At 38.3% G+C, this 26,042-nt stretch overlaps 1 protein-coding gene and 1 long non-coding RNA gene across 7 annotated transcripts; both read left to right on the top strand.

The window, feature by feature from the left end:
* The first annotated feature begins 117 nt into the window (after positions 1 to 117).
* On the top strand, positions 118 to 19,945 carry LOC124402682 (semaphorin-4E-like). 2 transcript variants are annotated; one of them, XM_046875833.1, is made up of 14 exons: positions 118 to 234; positions 500 to 645; positions 1,684 to 1,746; positions 3,551 to 3,649; positions 3,777 to 3,876; positions 10,594 to 10,701; positions 11,371 to 11,522; positions 11,913 to 12,085; positions 14,605 to 14,758; positions 15,200 to 15,422; positions 15,542 to 15,657; positions 18,273 to 18,442; positions 19,099 to 19,145; positions 19,283 to 19,945. In XM_046875833.1, the coding sequence occupies exons 1-14, from the start codon at positions 129 to 131 to the stop codon at positions 19,837 to 19,839; spliced, it is 2,214 nt and encodes a 737-aa protein (XP_046731789.1). In that variant the 5' UTR covers positions 118 to 128; the 3' UTR covers positions 19,840 to 19,945. The 2 variants fall into 2 exon arrangements, with proteins under 2 accessions (XP_046731789.1, XP_046731788.1); XM_046875832.1 differs by having other exon boundaries at positions 3,753 to 3,876.
* A 1,962-nt stretch (positions 19,946 to 21,907) lies between these two features.
* LOC124402683 lies at positions 21,908 to 26,003 on the top strand. 5 transcript variants are annotated; one of them, XR_006928773.1, is made up of 6 exons: positions 21,908 to 21,995; positions 22,125 to 22,180; positions 23,332 to 23,475; positions 24,152 to 24,312; positions 24,847 to 24,895; positions 25,076 to 26,003. It is a non-coding gene; the product is annotated as an uncharacterized LOC124402683 (long non-coding RNA). The 5 variants fall into 5 exon arrangements; XR_006928770.1 differs by lacking the exon at positions 24,847 to 24,895; XR_006928771.1 differs by having other exon boundaries at positions 24,847 to 26,003.
* The last annotated feature ends 39 nt before the right edge of the window (positions 26,004 to 26,042 follow it).

Raw genomic sequence — 26,042 nt, 5'->3', positions numbered from 1 at the left:
TAATTTCTAATATTTTTAAATTATTATTTAAATTATTTATCATTTAAGTAAATGAATGTCATTTTAAGTAAGATGGTGTGACAGAGAGACTAAAAATTACCTTGTGCTTTAGCAGAAGAGCTAAGGACATGCTGTTTCTCCTTATCATCCTGTCTTTCTGGGGTCCAGCTGTATTTACTTCAGCCCAGAATTTGCCTTTGTTCAGCACCCCACGAAAAACAGTTTCCCTGAGCAGTAAGTGAGCTGTGTTTATATATATATATATATATATATATATATATATATATATATATATATATATCAGTACTGCAGACACAAAAGAAAATCCCAGAACATTATTGGGTTAATAATTAACACTGTATGGCAAATAAATCAAGCATTACTTCTGCTTTACATCTTCTCTACTTTTTAGTACTCTTCTGTTCTTTATTACAAGTAGCACTTTCCCATTAGCTACTCCACTACACTAGGGGCTTAAACCCTTTTCTGCTGTTGCTAGGAAATGGAGGATACATTTTTCAGGAGGAAGGAGTGAGGAACTACTCTGCCATGCTTTTCATGGAAGACATGGGTGTGCTCATCCTCGGGGCTCGAGAGACCATCCTTGCCCTGGACCTCGCTAACATTACCCACAAGAAGGATATGGTTAGGAAAATTATATTATTTTTTATTTACAATGCTCATGAAACATGCGTTTTTAATAGAACTGTTTATTAATAGTTTTTTAATCTCTAATTAGTACCTACATCCCATAAGGTCTTCCATCTCATGTCTAAAACATTCTATATGCTCCACAAATAAATTTTATAAAGTGGAGTTTACTACTTTATTTATCAAACGTAGGCTGTATTTCACTGAATGAAAAGTCATTTCTTTCACTGATGTTAATTACTGTTATTTTAATTATAATAAGTGTTATCATTTTCCTATTCTTTATATTCATTACATCATTGTATGTACATGTTTTATATATATATATATATATATATATATATATATATATATATATATATATATATATATATATATATATATATAAAATATATAATCCCCCACTTGACCGTGTTTTAAATCTCGCCTCTCGGAATTGCATTTGCCACATAGCTAATTTGTCTCAGCCTCTTTGTTGACATCATAGGACATTTCAACCAATAAACAAGCAGAGAAACTATGCATAGGCTTCGCTACTACAGAACGTTATAATGTACAGTACATGTAATCACTATAAATATGAAACAGTGTACTGTATTTCTATGAATTTACACAAAATTAATCTCGCTATATTCTTACAAATGTTTTCTGTGTGTGTTTAAAGTGTGTGGGGGGATGACTTACAGCTTAAACAATAAAAAAAAAGCATTTTTGGGGTGGCGTTCGTTTATCGTGGTTTTTCTTTTATTGTGGGCCGTTTTGGAACGTAACCAATGTAATAAATGGGTTATTAGTGTATATATTATATACTAAACTGTAGAAATTTAACTTTTAAAATACCGTCAAAATAGCTGCTAATAATACTGAGTACACCCATAACTTACTTAGGGTGTACTCACTTTTGCTGCCAGCTATTTTGTGTGTGTGTGTGTGTGTGTGTGTGTGTGTGTGTGTGTGTGTGTGTGTGTGTGTGTGTTTGTGTGTTTATGTTGCTGAAAGAAGTACACTTTTTTTCCATTTTTGTTGTTTTAGATAAAGTGGGAGGTGACTCCAGATAAGTGGAATACTTGTTTACACAAAGGGAGAAATTTGCAGGTGAGATCTCTTTTCATGTTTTTTGTTCCATCAGTGGGTTTAGTTAGATTGAATGGTTGCATCATGCATGTCCTCTCATGTATGTTTTTATCAAAGCTGAGTAAAAATGGAATTTGTTGTACTTTTGACCGCCACATTAGGAACACATCATTATGCAGAGTAATTTCAATTTCACAGACAACAATCTCTAGCTCCTACACCAATTGATGTGAAAAACAATAAAAACTGGAGTAAATAAAATAAGTATAAAAGTTTATTAAAATATAATTTGACTAAATATATGTAGTATATGTGTGTGTGTGTGTGTGTGTGTGTGTGTGTGTGTGTGTGTGTGTGTGTGTGTGTTATGTGAGTGTGAAAATTTACATTTATATCATCTGGCAGACACCCTTATCCAGAGAGTTTCATTTATCTCTTTCATACAACTGAGCAGATATGGGTTTAAGGGCCTTGTTCAGAGGCCCAGGAGTGGCAGCTTGGTGTGGTTGGGGTTTGATCTCCTTTCCTTCAGATCCATAGCCAAATCACAATACAGTGACAGCACAAGCTTAATGCATAGGAAAACACTGGATTAGCACTAATGTCAGGCTAAATCAACCAGTGTTTCAAGACATTCAAGAAGGCTACACTATGCGTAATGCAGCATAGTCAATTCATTCTAGAAAAGACCATGGGCTTTGAAAGAAGGTGAAGGCTAAGCTTGACTAAACATAGACAAGCTAAGGCCTTACCACCTGACAGCCTGAGACCAAAGGAGGGGAATCTGTCAGATGAATTGACCAAAAATGACCAAAAAAAAGTACAAACAAATCACAATAAATTCATCATAAAGTATGTAGTGTATATATAGTAAAGTCATGTACTGATGTAGGGTGAAGAGGCCTGGGGTGCACTTAGTATTCCGATTTCTTCCAAAGGTGTTCATTAGGGTTGAGGTCAGAGCTCTCAAGAGGAGCAGACCAAGATCTCAACACCTTCACTCCAACACATGCAAATTATATTTTAAAGTAGCTTGCTTTGTGCACAGGGGCATCTTTATACTCAAACAAAGATTGGGTCTCATAGTCCAAGTGAAGTGAAAATCTACTGTAACACATCCAAAGACATCCTATACAATTGTGGGCCTCCAACATTCTGGAAACAATTTTGGGAAGAATGATATGGATATGGATCTATAAGTCAGGTGTCCCAATACATACAGTGTATGACAGTGGACAAACTGTTTAAATTATCTAATAGCAGGACATTAATAACAAGAAAGTTAGTAAACAGAGCTCACTGAAACAGACACTGATTACTTAAGAGCTCAGCAGAATGATAAGGACAATTATTCTAAAAGGTTACGAGTAATTTTTATCTCAGGTGCTGACACAGAGACTTATGTGGGTGATATTGCTACTCAGTAATAACTAATTTCCTATGATAAACCTATTTAATAATAATGATCTTTATTTAATAGAACTAGAATTACAGAACTGCATGTTTTCTTCACCCACAAGGCCACATTTCTTTTAAACCTGGTTAACGCTGTACACTTTGTGCAGTAAATATGAAGACACCTGGAGAGACTCTACTAGCAAGTACTGTGTGTAAAACAAATTAGGAACAGGAATGCTATCACATAAAGCCCTGATATGCAACTCGTCTTTACTAGTCCTAGTCCTAACCCAGCCCATAATGTTATTACACATTATTCTTCTGTCTTGTGTTGTTTTGTGAACTGATCTGGAATGTAAAGTTTTCTTTTCTGACAGTCTAGATGATCATAATTTACTAGACTCAGTATGTAATTTCTTATTTTCAGACTGAGTGTTGGAACTACATTCGGGCCATTCATAGGTGGAAAGATGGAAGGATGTATGTGTGCGGTACCAATGCTTTCAGTCCAGCCTGTAAACATTTGGTGAGTAATAATAATATGATATTATTGTAGACATGATCTTTGTGTTTTATGCTTAGTAAATGTTTAGCTGCATTTGGCCACATCATGTAAATGTTTTATGTAGCCTGTGCTGTGTTCTGTCTTCCAGTCTTATACAAATGGCGAGCTTACTCTGGAAAATAAAACACTTAATGGTTATGGAAAGTGCCCATTTGATCCCTTCCAGAGATATGTCTATGAATTTTTTGGTAGGTGCTCAATTTGTCTTAAGCAAAACTGTTCCATGATGCAACAGTCCACACACCACAACGTTCAGTTAATAAGTTATGTAATTATTTTCGTCCATGATGTTTACTCTTTTTTATTGCAACCCTAATTCTAAAAAGTTTCTAAAAAACCTATTTCTATTACAACCCCCAATTCTTAAAAAAAGGGGGACACTGTGTGAAATGTAAACAAAAACAGAATTCAATGATTTGCAAATCTCATAAACCTTTTTAAACATCTTTTATTCACAATAGAACACAGAAAACATATAAAATATTTAAACTGAGGAAATGTACCATTTTACTGAAAAAAAGTTCTGAAAAAGTCTAGAAAAATAAGTTTTATTCAAATTAAACAGTTGGAGAAACATTTAGCAAATTATTAGGTTAATTGACAACAGGCTATAAATAGTATATCATAGAGAGGCAGAGTCTAAGTAAAGATGGGCAGAGCTTTAACAATCTGTGAAAAACTGTCTACAAATTTCAGAATAATGTTCCTCAACATAAAATTGCAAAACAGTTGAATATCTAATAATTTACTGTACATCATATCATTAAAAGTTTTAAAGAATCTGGAGAAATGTCAGTGCACAAAGGACAAGTGCGAAAATCAATACTGGATGCTCGTGATCTTCCGATCTTTCCCTCAGGCAGCATTAAAACAGTCATGATTCTGAAATGGACGTCACTGCATGGGCTCATTAACACCTCCAGAAATCATTGTCTGTGTACACAGTTTGCCATGTCATCCACAAATGCAAGTTAAATCTCTATCATGCAAAGAAGAAGGCATGCGTGAACATGATCCAGAAACGCCACCATCCTCTCTGGACCAAAGCTTATTTAAAATGTACTGAAGTAAAGTTAAAAACTCTAGCTATCCGTCTAGCTTGTTATCAGTGCTCAGTTCAAAAAGCTGCATCTGTGATGATTTGGGCAGCTTGCACATTTGGAAAGGCACCATCAAGGGAAGGCCTTGTATATTTGAGCAAGACAATGTATAATGCATCTATTACAGTAGCATGACTTCGTAGTTGAAGAGTTCAGCTGCTGAACGATCCTGCCTGCAGTCTAGACCTTTCACCATTTGAAAGTATTTGTCACATCATGAAACGGAAAATACAGGATTCTGAGCAGCTAGAATTCTGTATCAGATCCATATTAAACAACATTCTTCCCCGAAAACTTTAGCAATTGGTCTCCACAGATCCCAGATGTATACAGACAGAAGACGTGAGGCTACCTAGTGGTGGGTTGCACCCATCAAAAGAATAGTTTTAGTTTTACTGTAAATAGAATATGGATTTAGAAAATTTGCCAGTCATTGCATTCTGTTTTTTTTATTTGCATTTTACAGTGTCCCAACATTTTTGGAATTGCCGTTGTATATTCATTACAAATAATCATGCACTTTTTTTGTATTTATTATAATTTTTTTTACATATGCTGCTCATAATAGCTAATCTAATGCTTTTGATTGTAGTAAAGGAATGTAACGAAATATATCACAGTAATGTTATTGTTAGGAAGTTTTTCCTATCTGGCTCAAAGGACCGAATGTTAGAAAGTTTTCCTCTCTAGCTCGAAGGACCATAGTATTTTCTGGTGTTTCTGGTGTGCGCTGATCAGGGTAGTGTACTCGCCCCAGCGCATCAGTAAAAACACGGTACAGGATTCAGAACACTCAACTTTACTGGGTATAGGATAGATATATATAGTATATGAGGTGATTCTTGCTATCTTCTGTTAGTTGCTGTTCGGTAGGTTGCGTGATGCAGAGTGCATGCTGAAAGGCCACTGCTGAATAGTCAGTGCTGAGTGACAGGTTGCACGGTGTCGAATGGCCATTGGTCAATGACGACCGCCGCTCGGTGCTCCGGCCCCTTACACGCTCGGTGGAGGACGGTGCACTGCGATGTCACGGGTAGCTTGTCATAGCTTGGTAAACTCTAGTGGTGAAGCGTAGAAATACAACTGAATAGGAATCCTTTCTTACACTGCCGCCCCAAATATGCATAGCATATTTGCTCCTTAATCTTAGTTAAAAGTCTGTCAGTTTGATCTTGGTGTCGTCCTCATCTGCTATCTCTGGTAGAGACGGGTAACTGCCCGTGTGTATAATCGACCTTTAACGTTTACCTCTGCAGACCTTATTTGTCCATCTGCTCCAGGGAATGTCCTTAACACTCTCCCAATCAACCAAAGGGCTCGTGGTAACTGGGGATCAACAATCGTAACAACAGACCCAACTGCAAGGGTTTTAGTCTCTGCATGCCATTTATGCCATAGTTGGAGATTGGGTAAGTAGTGTCTCACAAAACTTGACCAGAAATGATCAGTGAGAACTTGACTTTGTCTCCATCTACATCGTCCTATGGATTCATCGGCAGGGTATATCACTTGAGGTAAAGAACTGTCTGGCCGCCCCATAAGCAAAAGATTTGGGGTAACTGGGTCTAAATCTGCTACATTGGAGGAGACATAACCTGGAGGTTTGCTATCAAGGATTCCCTCTTTCTTGATAAGTACTGTTTGAAGAACTTCTTCTGATACTATTTGTGCACCTACTTCTGAACGGAGTGCATTTTTAATAGAGCGGATCTCCCTTTCCCAGCTGCCACCAAATTGAGGGGCATTAGGTGGGTTGAATCAAAATTCGATCTTCTGTTTGGCTAGATGCCGTTGAAGTCCCTGGCTGCAATTCTTTAATGCATCCTTTAACTCTCTCTCTCCACCCTGGAAGTTAGTGCCTTGGTCAGATATCAGGTCTGAGGGGGGTGCCTCTGCGTGCTATAAATCTTCTCAGAGCCATGAGGAAGGAAACAGTGTCTATAGCTGTGAGAAGCTCAATGTGTACACATCGAGTTGTAAGACACTTAAAGATTATTCCCCATCTTATCTCCAGGCGTCTGCCTATTTTGATTTGGAAAGGTCCAAAACGATCCATACCAGTACTGTAGAAGGGTGGTTTGTGAAGTCTCAAGCGTGCTGGAGGAAGATCAGCCATTTTAGGGTTCTCAGGTTTAGCCTTACACTTTCGACATTCCATGCAGTTATGCTGGGATTTTCAAATTGCTTCACGACCTCTTAGTATCCAGACACTTCTCCTCATTTCAGCAAATACTCGTTCTGGTCCTGGGTGACACAGCTTACTATAATAGTCTTGAATGAGTAATTTGGTAGCTTGATGATGAGGGTCTAGGACAATAGGGGGAACTGTGTGGAGTTCTAAGCCTTCGGCACGACGTAGGCATCCTCCTACCCGTATAAGCTGACTGGCTTTGTCAAACTCTGGGGCTAAACTGAGTAATCTACTTGTAGTGGATACGGGATTACCAGAGTTTTGTTGTTCATATTCCTCTGGAAAACTGTCTAGTTGAATGTTACGAAAAAGGAGATGTTCTGCTGTCACATAGTCCTTAGCTGTAGGTAAACTAGGTTGATCCAAATCACTTTGATGGTGTTGAACTGTGGCTTCAACAAGGTCTTTCCAAGAATTGTACTTACTGGGGTCTATGGGCTTTGATGTTTGTGTGACACCGCAGAATATACTGGCTCTCCTGTCCACTTTATCTTCAGGGGTTTTAAGGGATGGCAGGATTGGCCAATCTGATTCATCTTGAAGTAAAAGGGTGGGCCTTGATTCCACCTGTTAGGTGTAACAAGCTCTAGTCTCTTAATCTCTTCATTATATGCAACTGCCTTCACGGAATCCTTCGCCAACCGCTGCTCTATGCTTCTTAATTTGGGCATAACAGAGTTCTTAGAGGCACAGAGTTGTGGCATATTAGCTTTCCTCAAAGGGGGAGTTGCATAGCGATTCACTCCATCTACCATCACCCTAGTTGTTCTGGTTTGTAATAAATCCATTGCCACTTGATCCTGCTTTGATCGCGTGACTAATTTCTCATTTCTGTGTGGAATAGTATCACCTTGCCAGAGTCTCTCTGCATTCCAGGATAGTTCTTCTATTTGAGAAGTGATAGAGATATGCAAACATTGTTGAGGCTGTAGCTGTTGCTGCAGAAAGCATGTTGGGCCTTGTAATGTCCAGCCTAGTCTAGTTCTGATAGCTGCTGGACCTCCAGGGGGCCCTAGGCGTACAGGCTCAACGGGTGTTATAAGGTGAGGATGGTCTGCTCCTATCAAAAGAAGGGGTTGTACTTTATCAATGGGCTGTAAAGTAATGTCCTTTAGGTGTTGGTATCTCTGCTGGAGTGTTGCAATGGGATAAGAATGCTCAGCCAAACCTAAGTGCTCTGAGGTAAAGGCATTCTGGATCCAGTAACTCTGTTGGGGCTGTGATATAGAGCGTACTCTAAAGGAAACTGCTGCCCCATTGAGTTTCTTAATATCTTATCGAATAGTTCTTAATGTTAAATCTTCCTTCTGTCCTTGTAGCCCTAGTTTTCTAGCTGCAGTTGGGAGTAACATAGTCCTTTCGGACTCGTCATCGAGTACTGCAAAGGTGTTCAGGGCTCGATTGTTGTGTTGTAATACAACAGGAATCACTTTTAGGAGAACATTCTTGTAACCTTCTGGCCTGTCTAGATACAGGGTTTTGTTGGTGGAACTTACTAGACAGGTACTATCCCTTTGAGGTCGGCTATTAACCTCATGAAGGATTTGAAGATGTCTCCCACTGCACAGATGACAGGGCTTCTTAAGGGTACAATCTTTAGCTAAGTGTGATTGTCCACATTTCCAACAACGCTTGTTGTCTTTGATCCACTTGATCATCTGATTTGTACTGAACGCCTGGAAAGTGGTACACCGGCTTAAATAGTGTTCGGTACTATGGCAGTATGGGCACAGAGGTCTGCTCTGTTCAGGTCCCCATGCTGGCTCGAACTGATGTGAGGGCGTCAGCACTCGAGTTACTGCTTCTGGGGGTCAGTCAGCTCCATGCAGGACAGAAGCGAGTTTATGCTTTGCCACTGGGCCTGGTTTGGGCCGCACCATCTTACTTCTCTGATCCTTTCTCTGACTCGAGTTCTCAGAGTCTTGACACCGGGATTCAAGCTTGAGCCACTCTGCCAGATCTGGTAGAGTGTAAAATTTCTGATGAGGCAGGTGACGTTTGAATGATGCACGCAAATCCGGAGGTAACTTCGTGAGTAAGCGTGCTGCATGTGAGGCGCACCGTAGTTCGCCATCTCCCTCTGAGCCTAATGAGTTTAGGAGACCCACGAGAGCTTGAATTTGGAGGGCAAACAGATTAAAACTGGCTATATTTCCAGACTCTACATTAGGGGCATCCATGACTTCTGCTATCTTAGTTAGGGCTAACTGAAAGGGTAGTCCATACATATCATTAAGCATAGTCATAGTGTCTGTGTATGGCTGAGAGGAATTCAGGAAAGAGTCTGCTATTAGGCAAGCCTCTGTAAACTTGAGGTGTCCTAGGAGGATCTGATACTTGAAGAATTCAGTTGCATCGGGAGGAAGGATGTTGTTGAGGGCTAACTTTAGATGAGTGAACTCTCTAGGGTCTGGACTGGTGAAATTTGGAATTGTTGGATGCGGGCCCTTATAGGACTTGTCCGGAGATACAACACTCTGAAGCCGCCCCATCAAGGAAGGACATTGAAAATTATGATTGGGACTGGGCTGTGGTCTCGTCCCAGGGTCTGCAGGGTGTAGACCGCCGAATATAGGGCACTGGCTCTGGCACCACTGCCTCAGGTGGTTTATAGATAGTTCTGGGAAATGGGACTGGAGTCTCTATGACATGCTGTGGTCGGGGAGCTTGCAGAGCTGCCTGCAGATTTACTGTTAAATTCTGCATATCCTTATAAAGGACCTTAAATTATCGGAGTTCCTCCAGAATGGCCGACGTATCTTGACGGAGTTGCCATGTCATTAATCTCTGACTTATGCCTAACGGGTGTGAGGGCAGCCTCGTCCTCTTGTAAAGAAGACTCCTCCTCTTCAGCAATTTCGAAAGGCTGTAAGGTGAGCCACGGTTTATCTTGTTGTATGTCAACATCCGAATGCGGAGCGCTACTAGCTCCCGTAATTGCGTCAATGTCTTCAGCATGTGAACTTAAAGGAAGAGAAATACTGTAATCGAGAGGTAACATACTAGAGTCATCTCTCATTGTGTTTTGCTGTGTTTCCTCTGCTTGTTCTCGTGAACGCTGTGTAGGGTATTGCACCTCATAGTCTTTAAGGTGGGGTGGGGGCTGAGTTCTGCGTCGTGGGCGCAGATACTCGCTGGAAGGTTGCTCTGACATCCTACTTCTGTGGTAAGCACACTTATCCGGCTCGAAGGACCAAATGTTAGGAAGTTTTTCCTATCCAGCTCGAAGGACCGAATGTTAGGAAGTTTTCCTCTCTAGCTTAACTTTACTGGGTATAGGATAGATATATATAGTATATGAGGTAATTTTTGCTATCTTCTGTTAGTTGCTGTTCGGTAGGTTGCGTGATGCAGAATGCATGCTGAAAGGCCACTGCTGAATAGTCAGTGCTGAGTGACAGGTTGCACGGTGTTGAATGGCAACTGGTCAATGACGACCGCCGCTCGGTGCTCCGGCCCCTTACACTCTCGGTGGAGGACGGTGCACTGCGATGTCACGGGTAGCTTGTCATAGCTTGGTAAACTGTATGTCTGCCTCTAGTGGTGAAGCGTGGAAAAACAACTGAATAGGAATCCTTTCCTACAGTTATAGTAATATTACAATTCTGTTTTAGATGATGAGCTGTACTCTGCAACGTCTATGGATTTTCTGGGCAGAGACATGGCTATAATGCGACATCCTGACAGAATACGCACAGTTGACTCAGATTCCTGGTTTAATGGTAAGAATACAGGGTTATTCAAAAAGAATGAACCGATTTCATTATGCAATATTTTATTAAGTAAAGAAATACAAAACTCCAGCCAAGTCACAAGTATTATACTCACAATCAACTTAGATAACTCCTCTTTCAAATGGTCACGGACTCATTCCAGCAATGCATCATGACATATATATATATATATATATATATATATATATATATATATATATATATATATATATATATATATACAGGGTTATTAAAAAATGTCATAATGCATTGCCCTGTATATATATATATATATATATATATATATATATATATATATATATATATATATATATATATATATATATATATATATAAAGCAGGAAAAAATGGGCAAAAGAGGTCCAATAAAGGAACAGTGTTAAGCCGGCGACAGAGTCGCCAAGGCTCACTGATGTATGTAAGGTCAATATTAGGTCATAATGGTCATAATGTTAGGCCTCATCAGTGGCCAAAATGTTATGGACACACTTGCACACATACGCACACACAAACTGCCAAATTGGTCAATGTAAAGATGCCTTTGATGTTGTAAATATACAGTTTCTGTTAATTAAAATTGTGACATTACTTCTCTGTACTTGAGATTCATCTACTAAACACCAGATTTATTCTCACTGATTATTTCTGTGATTTCAGATCCCACGTTCATTGGCATAAAGAATGTGACTAAAGGAATGGAAAATCCAGATGGGGATGATGATGAGATTTACCTCTTCTTTAGTGAAACAGCTGTGGAGTACGACTCCTACGTTAAGTTGGATGTGTCAAGGGTTGCCCGTGTCTGTAAGGTAGCCTTTCCTGCAACAGGATGTTTTTTTTGTCCAAAATTACTGGGCTTTTCAATGCAAATGATTCCTGTCACACAACAGCTTTTCTAACGCTTTATTTAATGAGTAAACCAATATGCAGAACCATTCCTACTTCTAAAACTTAATTTTGAGACCATTTTAACCCAGGTTAAGATTATTTATTGTGCTGTTTTGAATTAGGTCATTAAGATTTTTAGAACCAGGCAGATACATCTGCTTTTTTTGAGAAATAAATAGTAAAAATTTGAAAAATTACTCTTCCCTAGAACAATACTTTTCAATTGATATTTGTTTAAACATTAAATACTGAATTAATTTTGACTGTTATACTTGCTTACATGGAATTTTGCTATATTTTTCAATCTCCAGAGGGATGTGGGAGGAGTGATGCCAATGCATAAGAGGTGGACATCATTCCTAAAGGCTCAACTGGACTGTCCTGTCCTTCAAACCAAATTGCCTTTAATTATAAAAGATGTATTCCTCTTCTGCCCAGGCAACTGGACTACTTGTGTGTTCTACGGAGTCTTTACTTCTCAGTCGTGAGTACAGTTCAGTTCACACATGCCAACAGGGTTGCTTCAGACTACTGGTCAGAAGGAAATTATTTTAAATCCCAGATCTACAAAAGTTGCTACTGCTGGGACCTTGAGCAAGGCCATGATTAATTAAAAATTATAAAATAATAAAATACATGTAATAGTCTCTGCCGAATGACATACATTTAGATGTAATGAAGACTGCAGAAAGACAAATTATGGAAAAAAATGTAGCTTAGCATTAGCCCGGAATAAAAAAACCTAAGGTCAGGAATCACCCATCACCCCGGGAATCCTCTGGTAAGTAGGGACAAAGTTGTGACAGAATCCCCCCTGCTAGGAACATCTTATGTAGTCTTCTATGAGGCCGGCCCCATACTCTGGGAACAGGTTGCTCAGGATGGATTCACTGGAATTATTCTGTGAGGTAGGGGTCCAGAATGTCGTCCTTATCTTCTCAGCATAGTAGTTGGGCCTATAACCCTCCGAGTCCACCAGGTATTGCAGATGACTTCTATGTGATCTCAGGATGTCATCTATGTATTCATTGACACAAAAATTCAGGAGGTCCCGGAGTATCTAATTCGAGAAGACTTGAAATACTGCTGGCTTGTTTGTGAGGCCATACGGCATTATGGTATATTCAGAGTACCCCCTTGTGGTGTGAAAGGCCTCCTCAATGTACTTCTCCATGGATTTGGTTTCCTGTGCCGATAATTTGTAGATGCGGGATCGTGGAGGATTCATATTGGGGAGCAGTCCAATTTTACAGCCCCTTGGCCGATGAGGGGGTAAAGACATAGCTCCTTCATTGTTTACACATCCTTGAGGTTGTAATATTCTTGTGAAATGGTGACAGTCCTGGAGGACTCAGGACTTTTAATAGAGGTTGTGCCGCAGAGGGGTTTGGGTAACCCCCAAGCAATTTTCCATGCAACTTGGGAACCAGCACAGCAATTCAAACTTTCTAATGAGATCACTGGGTCATGGGGATGTAGCTACGGAAACCCGAGGACAATAGGGTTGATGGGAGAGGAGATGATGAACAGACAGATCTCACCTACGTGGAACAATCCTACTTGTATCTTTACAGGTGTGGTTTGGTGAGTGATTTAACCATCTTCTTTGGGGGCATTATTGATGGCTGTAATTTTCAGTGGCCTGATGCAGGGGACTGTGGGTAGATGCAGATCTTTGACAACTTGGTGGTGGATGAGATTAATAACTGATCCTGAGTCTATAATTGCACAGCATGTATAAAATCAATTGGCCCAATTCACTTGTATGAGTAATAGAAGGTCAGGTTCAACATAGTGGGGCTGGGCTGGCATTCCTCATGGTATACTTGTGTCTTTCCGGAGAACATGGGTACCAGAGCACCAGGGCTAGAGGTTGGTGGTGGTTCTGGGTAGGTCTTGCTCCTTACAGGCTATTTCAGTTTGCAGGACAGGGTTCAATCACTCTTGAAATACCACACGGAGGGTTGCATCATTCTATTTTTTTTTAGCTGCCAAGGTCCAAAACCTCAGAACATATTCGGCTGCCAAGTCAGAACCCTGGTATAGTTGTAGAATCTGCCCAGATACATCTAGGCCTCCTGCCTATTCAAACACCTCTCGTATGAGTTGTGTGAAGTAAGCATTGGAACTTCTTACCTGCTTATGCCCTGTCCTAGATAGCTGAGGCCTAGTCTAATGCCTTCCCAATTAGCAGGTATATAGCTGATAACTGATGAGGCTCAGTAATTTCCGAATATCTGCTGGATTCTCAGAAGGCGAAGTATTCTGTGACGATGTTTCAGGAGTCGGATGATTCAAATCTACATGCGGTTTAATAATAAGGAACAAATCCGTAATACAACAAACACAGTCAAAGTGGCAAGCAAGAGAGTCCAGTACACAATACAGTCATGGGATAAACTAATCCAAAAACACACAAGAAGGGAAACATGGTTGAAATTGGGAGCAAAGTTTGTTACACAAAGAAACAAACATGACACGGCTTGGTATGGGCTTGGAAAACACAATACATCATGTTGTAGCTTAGCATTAGCCCAGTATAAAAGTCCTAAGACTAGGAAATAACATGAATTTTCAGAACTCGGGTTAGGGCTCCCTCTGATGAGGAGGAGAGGGAATACAGAGGGAGTTGGGACACATGCATATTCACACCCATGGGAAATTTAGTGTAGCCAGTCCTTGTAATACCAATAGTTTTTGGGAGGTAGGAGGAAACTGGAGAAAACTGAATTTCCAAACAAACTGTAACAGAACCCTACTGCTGTTAGATGGCAATGCTGTACCATCCTGTCATATTTATATAATATACACTAGTATATATTAAATTATTTTTCTCATAATAGTCAGAATTATTATTTAAACTTATTTGAATCATTTAGGTAGGATTAGATGATAACCTTTTAATGTTTTATTAACAAAACCCTCTTTGTAATCCTTATTGTAGTATATTCCAGAAACTCTAATCCTAAAACACTAATTTCATGGCTGTGATTTGACACACAGGGACATGTTGCAGTTCTCTGCACTGTGCACCTACAGGATAAACGACATCCGGAAAGTGTATTCTGAAGGCAAATTTAAAACTCTGCACATAGACGGTAATTTTTCAAAATGGATGACATACCTTGGAGAGTTGCCTGATCCCCGTCCCGGAGCTGTGAGTACATTATTCAACTATCATTTTCAACTGTTTACTGCAGTAATGAAAAAAGGGCTTTAACTACATTAGAATAAACTTAAGAGCTGAGTGGTTGATTTTGATTTTTGAAATGTGTTGGCCAATGGTCTCAATTACTAAGGTTACTACAGCAATGATCTTGTTATTTTCCTTCATAATAACTTGCACAGTGATTTGCATAAAATATGATATATGGCTTTTAAATTGTTATATTTGCTGTCCAAGTCTTCCCTGTACCAACTTGCATTTGTACTGCATTTCCTTATACAAAATGTGTTTACTATTTTTGTATTTTGAGTTATTTATTTATTTATTTATTTCTCTTTCTCTCTCTCTCTCTCTCTCTCTCTCTCTCTCTCTCTCTCTCTCTCTCTCTCTCTCCCTCTCTCTCTTTCTCTGTCTGTCTGTCTGTCTGTCTAGTGTATTAACGATGATGCAAGGCAGAAAGGGATTTTTAGGTCTAATTATCTGCCTGATGAAACCCTTTTGTTTATCAGAGACAATCCACTAATGGATCAGGCAGTGAAGCCATCTTATAAACAGCCCCTACTGTTAAAGAAAGGAGCTGCGTTTACAAGTATAGTAGTGGCCAACACTACTGCATTGGATGGGACCAGCCACCAGGTCATGTTTATTGGCACAGGTAATTATTTAATCTGCAGTTCACATAATTTATCAAGATTTATAAATTGCATGGGCTACAATAGTCTAAGCAAAACTCCAGTCATAAACATTCACAAATCAAATGTGTTTTTATAACAGCAAGTGGTTCAGTGCTGAAAGCAGTCAACTATGATAGGAAGATGGTCATAATAGAGGAGGTGCAGCTCTTTAACCATAATGAGCCAGTGAAGATACTGCGCCTGTCCACCGCCATGGTAAACCTCAAAACACTTACATTTGACATTCTCATTTCTGAAGCTACACAAATGTGTTATAAGTTGTTTTTCACTTTTCCAGCAACTGATCGTTGGTCAACCTGAGAATGGTTGAGTAACATTTGTTTTAGGCCAGGATGTTGGTTAAAGTGGTTCATTGTCATGTTACATCCTGTTTTTATGTTCATAATGGCAAGAAAGTGGAACATTGTAGAAGTTGACAGTTGTATTTGAGCAAAGAAAGATCATTTATTTATATATATATATATATATATATATATATATATATATATATATATATATATATATATATAGTGGAACCCGGTTATCTCGCCCTCGGTTACCTCGACAACCCTATTAAGTCGACGTTTTTGAAGTGGAACCGCCAAATTCTCGCTTTTTTTAAGCATTTTTTATCGGTTATGTCGACTTTTTTTATGTCGCCGAACCCTAATATCTCGAGCACAAGGGGAAAAAATTTGCCATTTAACGTCGGTTATCTCGGTGCAGCCGCAGAAGAACTCGCGGAACTGGCGGAAAAATCAAGGCTTACAGCTGCTACAGGTGTTGTATTGTATACTGATGAATCTCTGCTGTTAGTTAGTGCACATATGCCTTTTGTTGTTAAATGTTATGCGATGAACGGGAGGAGAAAGCGAACGTGGGATGAGCAAAAGCATAGAATGAACACCGGCAGGATCGGGGGGGGGAATCCGCGGTGCGCTTTGGAAAGAAAAGCGCAGCCGTTGAGAGAGTGCCGGTGGGAAGACACGTACCGGGATACGCATGCGCGATAACAACGACCGCCGTGAACCAACATATACCAACAATAACGGACAGTGAGAGTGTGGAAGTTTAAATAGGAGCTGGTGATGATGATAAACGAGCACCATATGTGCGCGATTGCAGCGGAGCTTCAGAGAAAGCGGCCGAGAAAACATCTGACACGCTGAAGGGGGCCGAAGGGGGCGTGGCAGGTCGATTCCTAACAGGAACGCACATCATGTACATAAAGAAATTTCAAGCACTTTAATATATTGCCGCCATTTTGATTTTCGTTTATCTCGAACATCGGTTACCTCGATGCTTTTGGCGACCCCTAGGACATCGACATAACGGGTTCCACTGTATATATATATATATATATATATATATATATATATATATATATATATATATAGAGAGAGAGAGAGAGAGAGAGAGAGAGAGAGAGAGAGAGAGAGAGAGCTTCTTTTATTGTTCAATTTATATCAATCCTGAAACAAACGTATTTGCCTACTTCTGTTGTTCATTTCTAATATAATCGAACTATTTCTATACTATTTCTGTATGGACCATCAGGGTTTCACCTCATTTTTTCACTAAACCTTCCCTTTTTGTAAAAACAAAAAAAAAAAAGCTTTTCATGCTAGCAACTGTAAGTGATCAGCAAGCCATATTAGAAGCAAACTTGCACAACACAGGGCAAAATATAATAACAATATAATAGCAAATAGGAAGTTATTTGGGTTTTTAGTTTTGCTTATCTGGAGATATTGTAATTTGTGGTGAGAGTAGGAAGCAGTTTGAGATGAGCCTAGATAGATGGAGTCTACGCTGAAGAGAAAGGAAATAAAAGTCAGTAGAATCAAAACAGAGTACATGTGCGTGAATGAGAAGGAAGGGTAGTGGAGTGGTGCGATTGAAGGTGGAGGAGTTTAAATATCTGGGGTCAACTGTGTAAAGTAATGGAGAGTGTGTTAGAGAAGTGAAGAGTGCAGTCAGGGTGGAGTGGGTGGAGAAGAGTGGCAGGAGTGATTAGTGATAGAAGAGTATCTGCAAGCGTGAAAGTGAACGTTTATAGGACTGTGGTGAGACCTGCTATGTTTTATGGTTTAGTGACAGTGGCATTGACAAAAAGACAGAAGGCGGAGCTGGATTGATGAGGATGGACAGAGGGTTTGCACAGAGAGAGGCTAGATTGAGGTGGCTTGGTCATGTGCAGAGGAGGGACATGGGGTATATCATTAAAAGAGTGCTGAGGATGGAGCCATCAGGCAGGAGGAATAGAGGAAGGCCCAGGAGGAGTATGCATGTAGTGAGGGAAGACATGCAGGTGGTTGGTTTGAAAGTGGCAGATGTGGTGGAGTGATATATGAAGACAAATGGTCCGCTGAAGCGACCATTAAAGGTAGCAGCCAAAAAAAAATAAAAAAGAGATTTTTTTTTCAATCCAGTTTGCAATTTCTTTAGCTTAGCTAAGATCTAAGCTAAAGTTAAATATCTTATTAGGAAGGTATAAGCTAGGCCAGAACATTATGCTATGAAATATGTGGAACTGCTCTTTTTTTACACACATGTCCATTTACCTCATTTGAAGAGAAAACTGTCACTAAATGTGTCTATTTAGAGAACTTTCATAATATTAGTGAAAAGCCAGTCATAGACATCTTTTGTCACATTACTATAACATAAAATAACTGCATATCATTCATTAATGACATTCTTATTCTGTTTTATTCCATTGCGCATCTGATTCATTTTATGACTGATGTTATTCTTCGTACATCAGCTTGAGCTTCAGTTTGATTCTGTTCCTGCTTCACCCTCTTTTTAACAACTGGTGCATTTCTCAGGGTCTGCTGTATGCTGGTTCAGAGGAGGCTGTAGCACAGATGCCGTTTTGTGCGTGTAGCAAGTACACTTCCTGTACTGACTGTGTGCTGGCCAGAGACCCCTACTGTGGCTGGGACCTTGTCTCTAAAAGCTGCATTGCTATAAGCAACATTCATTCTGATGAACACAGGTACTGAGCATACATTATTCATATAATGTAATCTAGTGTTGTGGGGAATAAGACATGATGTGGTGATATGCTATAAAAAAAGAAAAAAAAAACACAAACCTGGAAACAATAAACTGGTGGGAAATGGTAACATAAATTTTGTCCTACAAAACTCGTACTGTTTACCACTGCAATTCGTCAATAATGGCATTTCTTTTTTTTAAATAAAGTCATTAATGATTTCTCCAGTTATGTAGTAAATACATTTCAGTAGTAAATTGTCAGCAGTTATAAACAGGCTTCTTAAAAAAAGAAAAAAGAAGTGAAAGTTTAACCTCTGACTGTCATGCTACTACTTCCATAATTGTTAAATTAACATGCCTCACCACATCAGTTATAAGATGCTTTTTTATTATTATTAAATATAAACAGTATTTCATTTAGTGACTGATTTGAACTTAAACTAACATGTCCACATTAATACACAACAGACACTAGCATTACTGCCAGTTGCTCTTATAGAAAATGAATCAATTAGAAACCTTCTGAATAAAGAACTTATCCAGAATCAAGTGTTTATTTAGAGCTGTGGTGTTAAATATTGTAATGACTGTACTAGAGTCTATGTCTTGAGGTGGGATTTTCTGTTATGTTCTTGATTTTCTTTTCTCCTATAGGGAGGTGGTTCAGGGTCTGAAAGATGCTACACGTTGTCCTGCAGTCGGTATGTTAACAGATGGATTTTTATATCCACTAGGAAAGCTAGTACGGTTTAAGTCTATTGTGACTTTTTCATTAAAACAATACAAAAATTAGAAAAATTAAGATGACTGGATAAAGTTGTCGTTTTTTGTGTTACAGAGAACACCAAGATTATTAAGATCTTCTACCCGGGTCAAATGGTCAGTCTGCCATGCCAGCTGGAATCAAACCTGTCCCGAGTGCAGTGGCGTGTAAATGATCAACCAATTGAAAATGACAAAAAGTACAACTTCCAACATGGCAGCTTGCTCATCCTCAATGTCTCAGACACTGACAAGGGTAACTACAAATGCATCTGTGTAGAGTCCTTCAATGGTCAAGACTACGTCATCCAAACTACTACGTATGAGCTGAGGCTGGAAGAGTTTGTGGATCCCCAAACCCAGCAGGCTTTAGTGGAAATGCAGGACACTCTCTTGCCCCTGGTCATAATTCTAGCTCTGATATTACTGGCCATTATTACATGGAACTTTTACAAAGGGCATTATAGTGTCCCAAGATGGTTCAAGAAAAATATCACTCAGTGGTCACTGCATATAAGAGACCAAATTAAGGAACCATCAGTAGCATTTAACAGCAATGACAACAGAATAAGTGGATTACCCAGCGCTGAAGACCAGGATAACGACGACATAGTGTACTTCTCCTTCTTCTAAGTTTGTTATTTATTTACCATATCTTACCTCAATCCATATCCTTGTTGAAATTGGTCTACTAAGAATGGACATCTTTGTTTCCACTCATTAAAGTCATTTATCTACAGTTGTCACTGCTCACCCTGTATGTCTTTTCAGAAATCAGACATTAAACCTCCAGATCTCGCACTTTTAAAATGTGTGCTGTTTAAACTTAAAGCTCACTGCAGAAGAATTACTACACCATTCTCATTGTATGTATTATTTTAAAATGAATTCTAATTATGTGAACAGACACATCATTCTCAGTGTATGTGAAGTGTACAAAAATCTGAGTGAGTTTTTTAGATTAGTATAATAGAGAGACAAGAAAAAGCATGTTTAGAAAATATTTTTTATATTGCAAAAATAAAAGAAAATACTAAAAAATGGTTATTTGGAAATGATTAATACAAAAAAAATACACTCAGGACGATATTTTCATCTGCTCATCCATTTCTTTTAAATTCCTCTTGTTCTTTTGAGGCCTGGTGTAAAGATCAAGGATTATTTACACATCATGCAATGCTCTCAATATCCTGCATTGTGAATCCAAAAAGAATTCATCCAAAAATAGTAATTTATACCTACGATGGTCAACGTTTGTCAGTGTTGACCATCTTAGGTATAAATTACTATTTTTGGATAAATTCTTTTTTCACAATATTCACTCGTGTTCCTTTTAGATTTTAAAACAAAACTTGAGAGAAAAATCAAGGTTGCAATACTGCAGGGGCACATTTACTAACAATTTCACTTGATTTAAAATAATACTAAAATATAAAAACAACTAATCTTTCTTCTACGTGTACTCTGCGGTTGCTCAATCATTAAAAATGATTGAAATAAAATAAAAAGGTACATCATGTACAGTATACATTAATGCATCATTATGCATTACATCATTAGTGGCATTTGAAACATTGCCAGACCTGATCATTTCAAATTACTCTTGGGTATATCTATGAACTTTTGCTGTTTGGGGTGATTTGACTTTACTTTGACTTTTTCCAAAACTAAATAGTAAAATGACTTGAAAATTAATACACTGATAGTCAGAGTCACTGAATAAAAATCAATTAAAAGAATGAGCAAACAAATGTTTTATGTGTAATTGAATATGGGCCATGATACAAGTACTACTATGTTAGTGTTTTGACTATTTTTAATGCATTTTGACAATGGGGTGATTTTGCCTTTAGTTTTTGCCAAAACTGTACAGTAAAATGACTTGAATGAATACAGTGATAGTCAGGGTCATGTTGGGTTAAATGACATTTCGGGCAGTACTATTGTGGGTCTCCATGAACAGCAATCCATTAAAAATACCGTCAGGATAAAGTACAAAAAAAAAACGCCATTATGGCAGTAACTATATATCCATTTTGACTGCTCCCAGCAACCAAACTGTAAGTGCACAATTAGACATGCAGGTCAAAAGCTGTCTTGACCATATATTTTCAAACTGCGGCTGGCTTGACTGAAGTGGAAGGGGGGTAACATAATGTCAAAAAAACAAATCACATCAGAAAACATAGCAGATAACACTACAGCAAAAACCAATAAAGTAATATCAAGAAACCAATAATAGAACATGAATCATGAAATTGAAATTGCGAAATTGATCATGACAACGAGCCACAACAGAAAGAGGGAAATTAAATATATAAAGGTGTAGAGCAGTCCTCAAACCTTTTTTCTGTAAGGGCCACATAATTTCTTTTTTAAGATGAATTGACCACCAGTATAATTGTGGATATTTATTTTATAATTTTACATTTATTTATTTTGCCACCTAATGCTAGATTAGTTTATGTTATTAGTTTAGTTTTTGTTATGCAGCAGACAGACAAATAATAATAACTAAGGGAAAATTTAGTTCGAAAGCCGAAATGTATTATCAAATGCAGATGTGATATGAGTAAAGCATTTAAAATAAATGTAAAAAAAAATGTCTTTGGCATTGTTTAGAGGGCCGTTCTAACCCTGGTGTAGGGTGTAGGGAGAATGGGCTAACTAGCGGCATCAGGTGGCGAAAAAACAGAACGCTCCAGATCCGGACAGACAGCCTCATTGTACTCTGACCCAGTACAGGTAGTCGTCGACTTACGATCACGATTGGTTCAGACAGACCGGTCGTAAGTAGAGTATGAAATGATGTTATAAAGATCTTTAAGTAGTATTTGTTTATTTTATGCCATTTGTATAATCTCTACACCATTTTGATTCACGAATTCTTTCTTTGTCTTTCAAAATCGCGGAGATAGTGCTACCGGAAACCGGCTTGTGGTCGTAAAGTCGAACGGTCGTAAATTGACTACCTGTAAGTGAAATTGTGTCAAGAGCACCTGTTTTGCAAAGTGGCCACTAGGTGGGAGCAGTGAATGTTTTTAAAATAAAAAAAAACAAGTTAGCTTCCCAAATTTAAATTAGTTGTAAAAACTCTCAGGATCCTGTGAAAAACTGCATTTCCTTTCTATAGACCCAATCTCTTTAATAATTGTGTGAATTCCGACTTTATCTAGAAATGATTGTGATGTTTGTGAGAGTTTTAATAACGATTTTTAATTAAGCATGTTTAAGTTAAAAGTAAACAAGTTTACAAAATGCACAAGGGCTGTGTAAATGATTGCAAGTCAGGCTGGGCTAAAATAAGCGTTTGTTGACCTTTATATGTAATATCTGATATGATATCAGACCAGATCTTTGCTTTGTTTGTTTGTTTAGTTTATTTTTGTCACTACAGTGCACCAAGCTTGCACTAATCTCAGGCTTCTGTAGTATTAACCAAAATGTGTTGTCAGTGTTTCACCATGAGGAAAAGCACTGTTTTGAAATGTTTGTGTGACAGGAGGAAGGAAAAAAGTGCCTCCTAGAGCAGTTAAACGCACCTGTTCATGTCAGAACTTGCAACTAGGGTTTTCTGTTCCACCCTTTCTTTAACACAATGTGGAAACAAGAAGTTCCTCCATTTCATACGACATTTGTATACGAGATGTATTCCTTTTGCTAAGCATTGAAGCATTTTGTCTAAGCATCAAAATGTAAAATCATGTTTTTAAAAGATGCACTGACCTGATTTTGTAAACCATTGTGTCTGTCTTTGCTTGAGGTTTCCTGCCAGGAAATGACATGGTTTTAAAACTCTTATATGCCTGTACTTATATTATATATCTTATATTTCTACTCTACTAATTATGCCAAGATGCGTAAACATATTCTGATATTGTGACAGGTTTTGTCCCATCTTCTCAGCTTGGGCTCAGGCACATTCAGAGCATCGTTTCAGTGCCATTAAAACACACCCTGCAGGGTTTGGCTCATTTCATGTTAAGGCCCTTTAAAGCAAATAAAGTTAAATTTTACACTGCACTGAAATTATGCTTCCTTTCAGGCATTATAAATATCCTATTTATTTATTTATTTATTTTGTTTGTTTCTTTGTTTGTTTCTTTGGCTCTGCGGACATTGCAGAAGTGGACATCATTCCAAAAGGCTCAACTGGACTGTCCTGTCCTTCACACCAAAGTGCCTTTACTTATAAAAGATGTATTCCTCTTCTTGTTCTGATAAGGTTGGCGCTGTTTTGGCTGCTTCCCGCCTCGTGGAATTTTCTTGGTACGTTGCAGATTGCAAATGTATTGATGTTTCACAAACCTTGTAGAATTGCTAGACCATTGAAGCAATTTTTAGTAGCGTGTGGAAATCTGATCTGCCCTTATGCATCGGCCTTAATAGAGACCGCCGATCAAACTTCCCACCATGATTATAAGCCAGTTATGATCGGTGACTAATCAATCGGGGTGCCCACAGAATAAATACCTGGGGTCAACTGATTAAAGTAATGGAGAGTGTGTTAGGGAAGTGAAGAGAAGAGCAAAAAAAGATTCATAAAAAAATAATCGTCCGATTTAATTAATATCAAAATAAGCATTAGTTGCAGCCCTACATCACACTAATTAAGTGATTTAGTATGTTAACTAAATACTTATAGGTTATTTAGTGCAATGCATGAATGGTTTGCTTTTAAAATTTTGTTAGTTTTTTAAACAATATAGAAATGCAGTTGTCCTACTAATAATCAAACATGCACATGTTTGTGCCATTAATCACATTACTGTAACGTAAAATAGCTGCTTAGCATTTATCAATGACATTCTTATTCTGTTTTATTCCAGTGCTCCTCTGATTCATTTTATGACTAAACTTATTCTTCGTACATCAGCTTGAGTTTGAGTTTGATTCTGTTCTTGCTTCACCCTCATTTTAACAACTGGTGCATATATTTTCTCAGGGTCTGCTGTATGCTGGTTCAGAGGAGGCTGCAGCACAGATGCCGTTTTGTGAGTGTAGCAAGTACACTTCCTGTACTGACTGTGTGCTGGCCAGAGACCCCTACTGTGGCTGGGACCACAACTGAATTGCTATAAACAGCATTCATTTCGATGAACACAGGTACTGAGCATACATTATTCATATAATGTGATGTAGTGTTGCTGGGAATAAGACATGATGTGGTGATATGCTGTAAAAAAAAAAAAAACAAGACTGGGAACAATTACCTGGTGTGAAATGGTAACATGAATTTTGTCCTACAAAATCATGGGGCTAACAATCTTGTTTCTCGTACTGTATACCACTGCAATTAGTCAATGATTACTTTTTCAAATAATGTCATTAATGCTTTATCCAGTTATGTAGTAGTTACATTTCAGTAGTATATGTAAGCAGTTATAAACAGACTTGTAGACAAATGAAAGCTTTCCATTTGTTTATGCTGACACTCGATACTCCTTTTATAATAGTTAAATAAACATGGCTTTAAGACAGCATCACCGCATTAGTTATTATCTTCTGAGTAAGTAATCAATCCAGAATCAAGAGTTAAACAGAACTGTGGTCGTACATATTTTATTACTGTAACTACACTAGTGCCTTTGTATAAAGTTGGGTTTTCTGTTATGTTCCTGGATTTTCTTTCTCCTACAGTGAGGTGGTTCAGAGTCTGAAAGATGGAAATGCTACAAGTTGTCCTGCAGTTAGTATGTTAACAGATGGAATTTTATATCCTCTAGGACAGCTAGTACGGTTTAAGTCTTAAGTGACTTTGTCATTAAAACTCTCAATAAAAGAAAATTATACTCTCAAGGAGTAAAAAAATATATAAAAGAAGAAAAATTAAGATGACTCGATAAATTTGTGCTTTTTTGTGTTACAGAGAACACAGAGATCATTAAGATCTTTTACGGTCAAATGGTCAGTCTGCCATGCCAGCTGGGATCAAACCTGGCCCGAGTGCAGTGGCGTGTAAATGATCAACCAAATGAAAATGACAAAAAGTACAGCTTCTAATATGACAGATTGCTCATCCTCGATGCTTTGGACACTGACAGCGGTAAATACACCTGCATCTCTGTAGAGTCCTCCAATGGTCAAGACTATGTCACTAAAACTACTACATTTGAGTTGAAGCTGGGAAACTTTGTAAGTCCTTTGGCCCAGGTGCAAATACAGGAAAAGCAGAACACCCTCTTGGCCCTGGTCATTGTTCTAACTATGATATTACTGGCGCTTGTTATATGGAACTTCTACAAAGGACATTTTAGTGTCCCAAGATGCTTCAGTAAATCTAAAAAGGACCAGAGAGTACGTCAAACTTCCAGCAGCCACTGAAAATAGGAGACGGAAATAAGACATCATGAATTAGCAACAGTAATAATAATCATAACAGAATTAGTGAATTTCCCAGCGCCGGAAACCAGCATAATAAAGACAAAGTGTTCTAATGAAGTTTGATATTTATATACTTTATCTTACCACAATCCATATTTCTGTTTTGTTGTAGATTGTTCTACACAGTAGGTAAAAATTACACATATTAAGAATGAAAATATTCATTTGCATCACTTAAAACACAATTTATCTACAGTTGTGAAGGTGTCACTGCACATGTCTTATCAGAAATCGAACATCAAATGTCCAGATCTCACGCACTGCTTTTAAAATGTGTGCTGTTTAAACTTGGAGCTCATTCAGCTAAATATTTTTACACCTTTCTCATTGCTCATTGTATATAACTTCATTCTAATATTTTGTAAAGAATTGATTTGTTTTCAGATTTAAATAAACTTTTAGTTTTTTAAGCCTATTGTGAACATGATTCTAAGTAAAGACAAGAAAAAATG

The sequence above is a fragment of the Silurus meridionalis genome, chromosome 20 (assembly GCF_014805685.1).
Source record: "Silurus meridionalis isolate SWU-2019-XX chromosome 20, ASM1480568v1, whole genome shotgun sequence".
Classification (NCBI taxonomy): domain Eukaryota; kingdom Metazoa; phylum Chordata; class Actinopteri; order Siluriformes; family Siluridae; genus Silurus; species Silurus meridionalis.
This window is presented reverse-complemented; position numbering and strand designations above follow the sequence as displayed.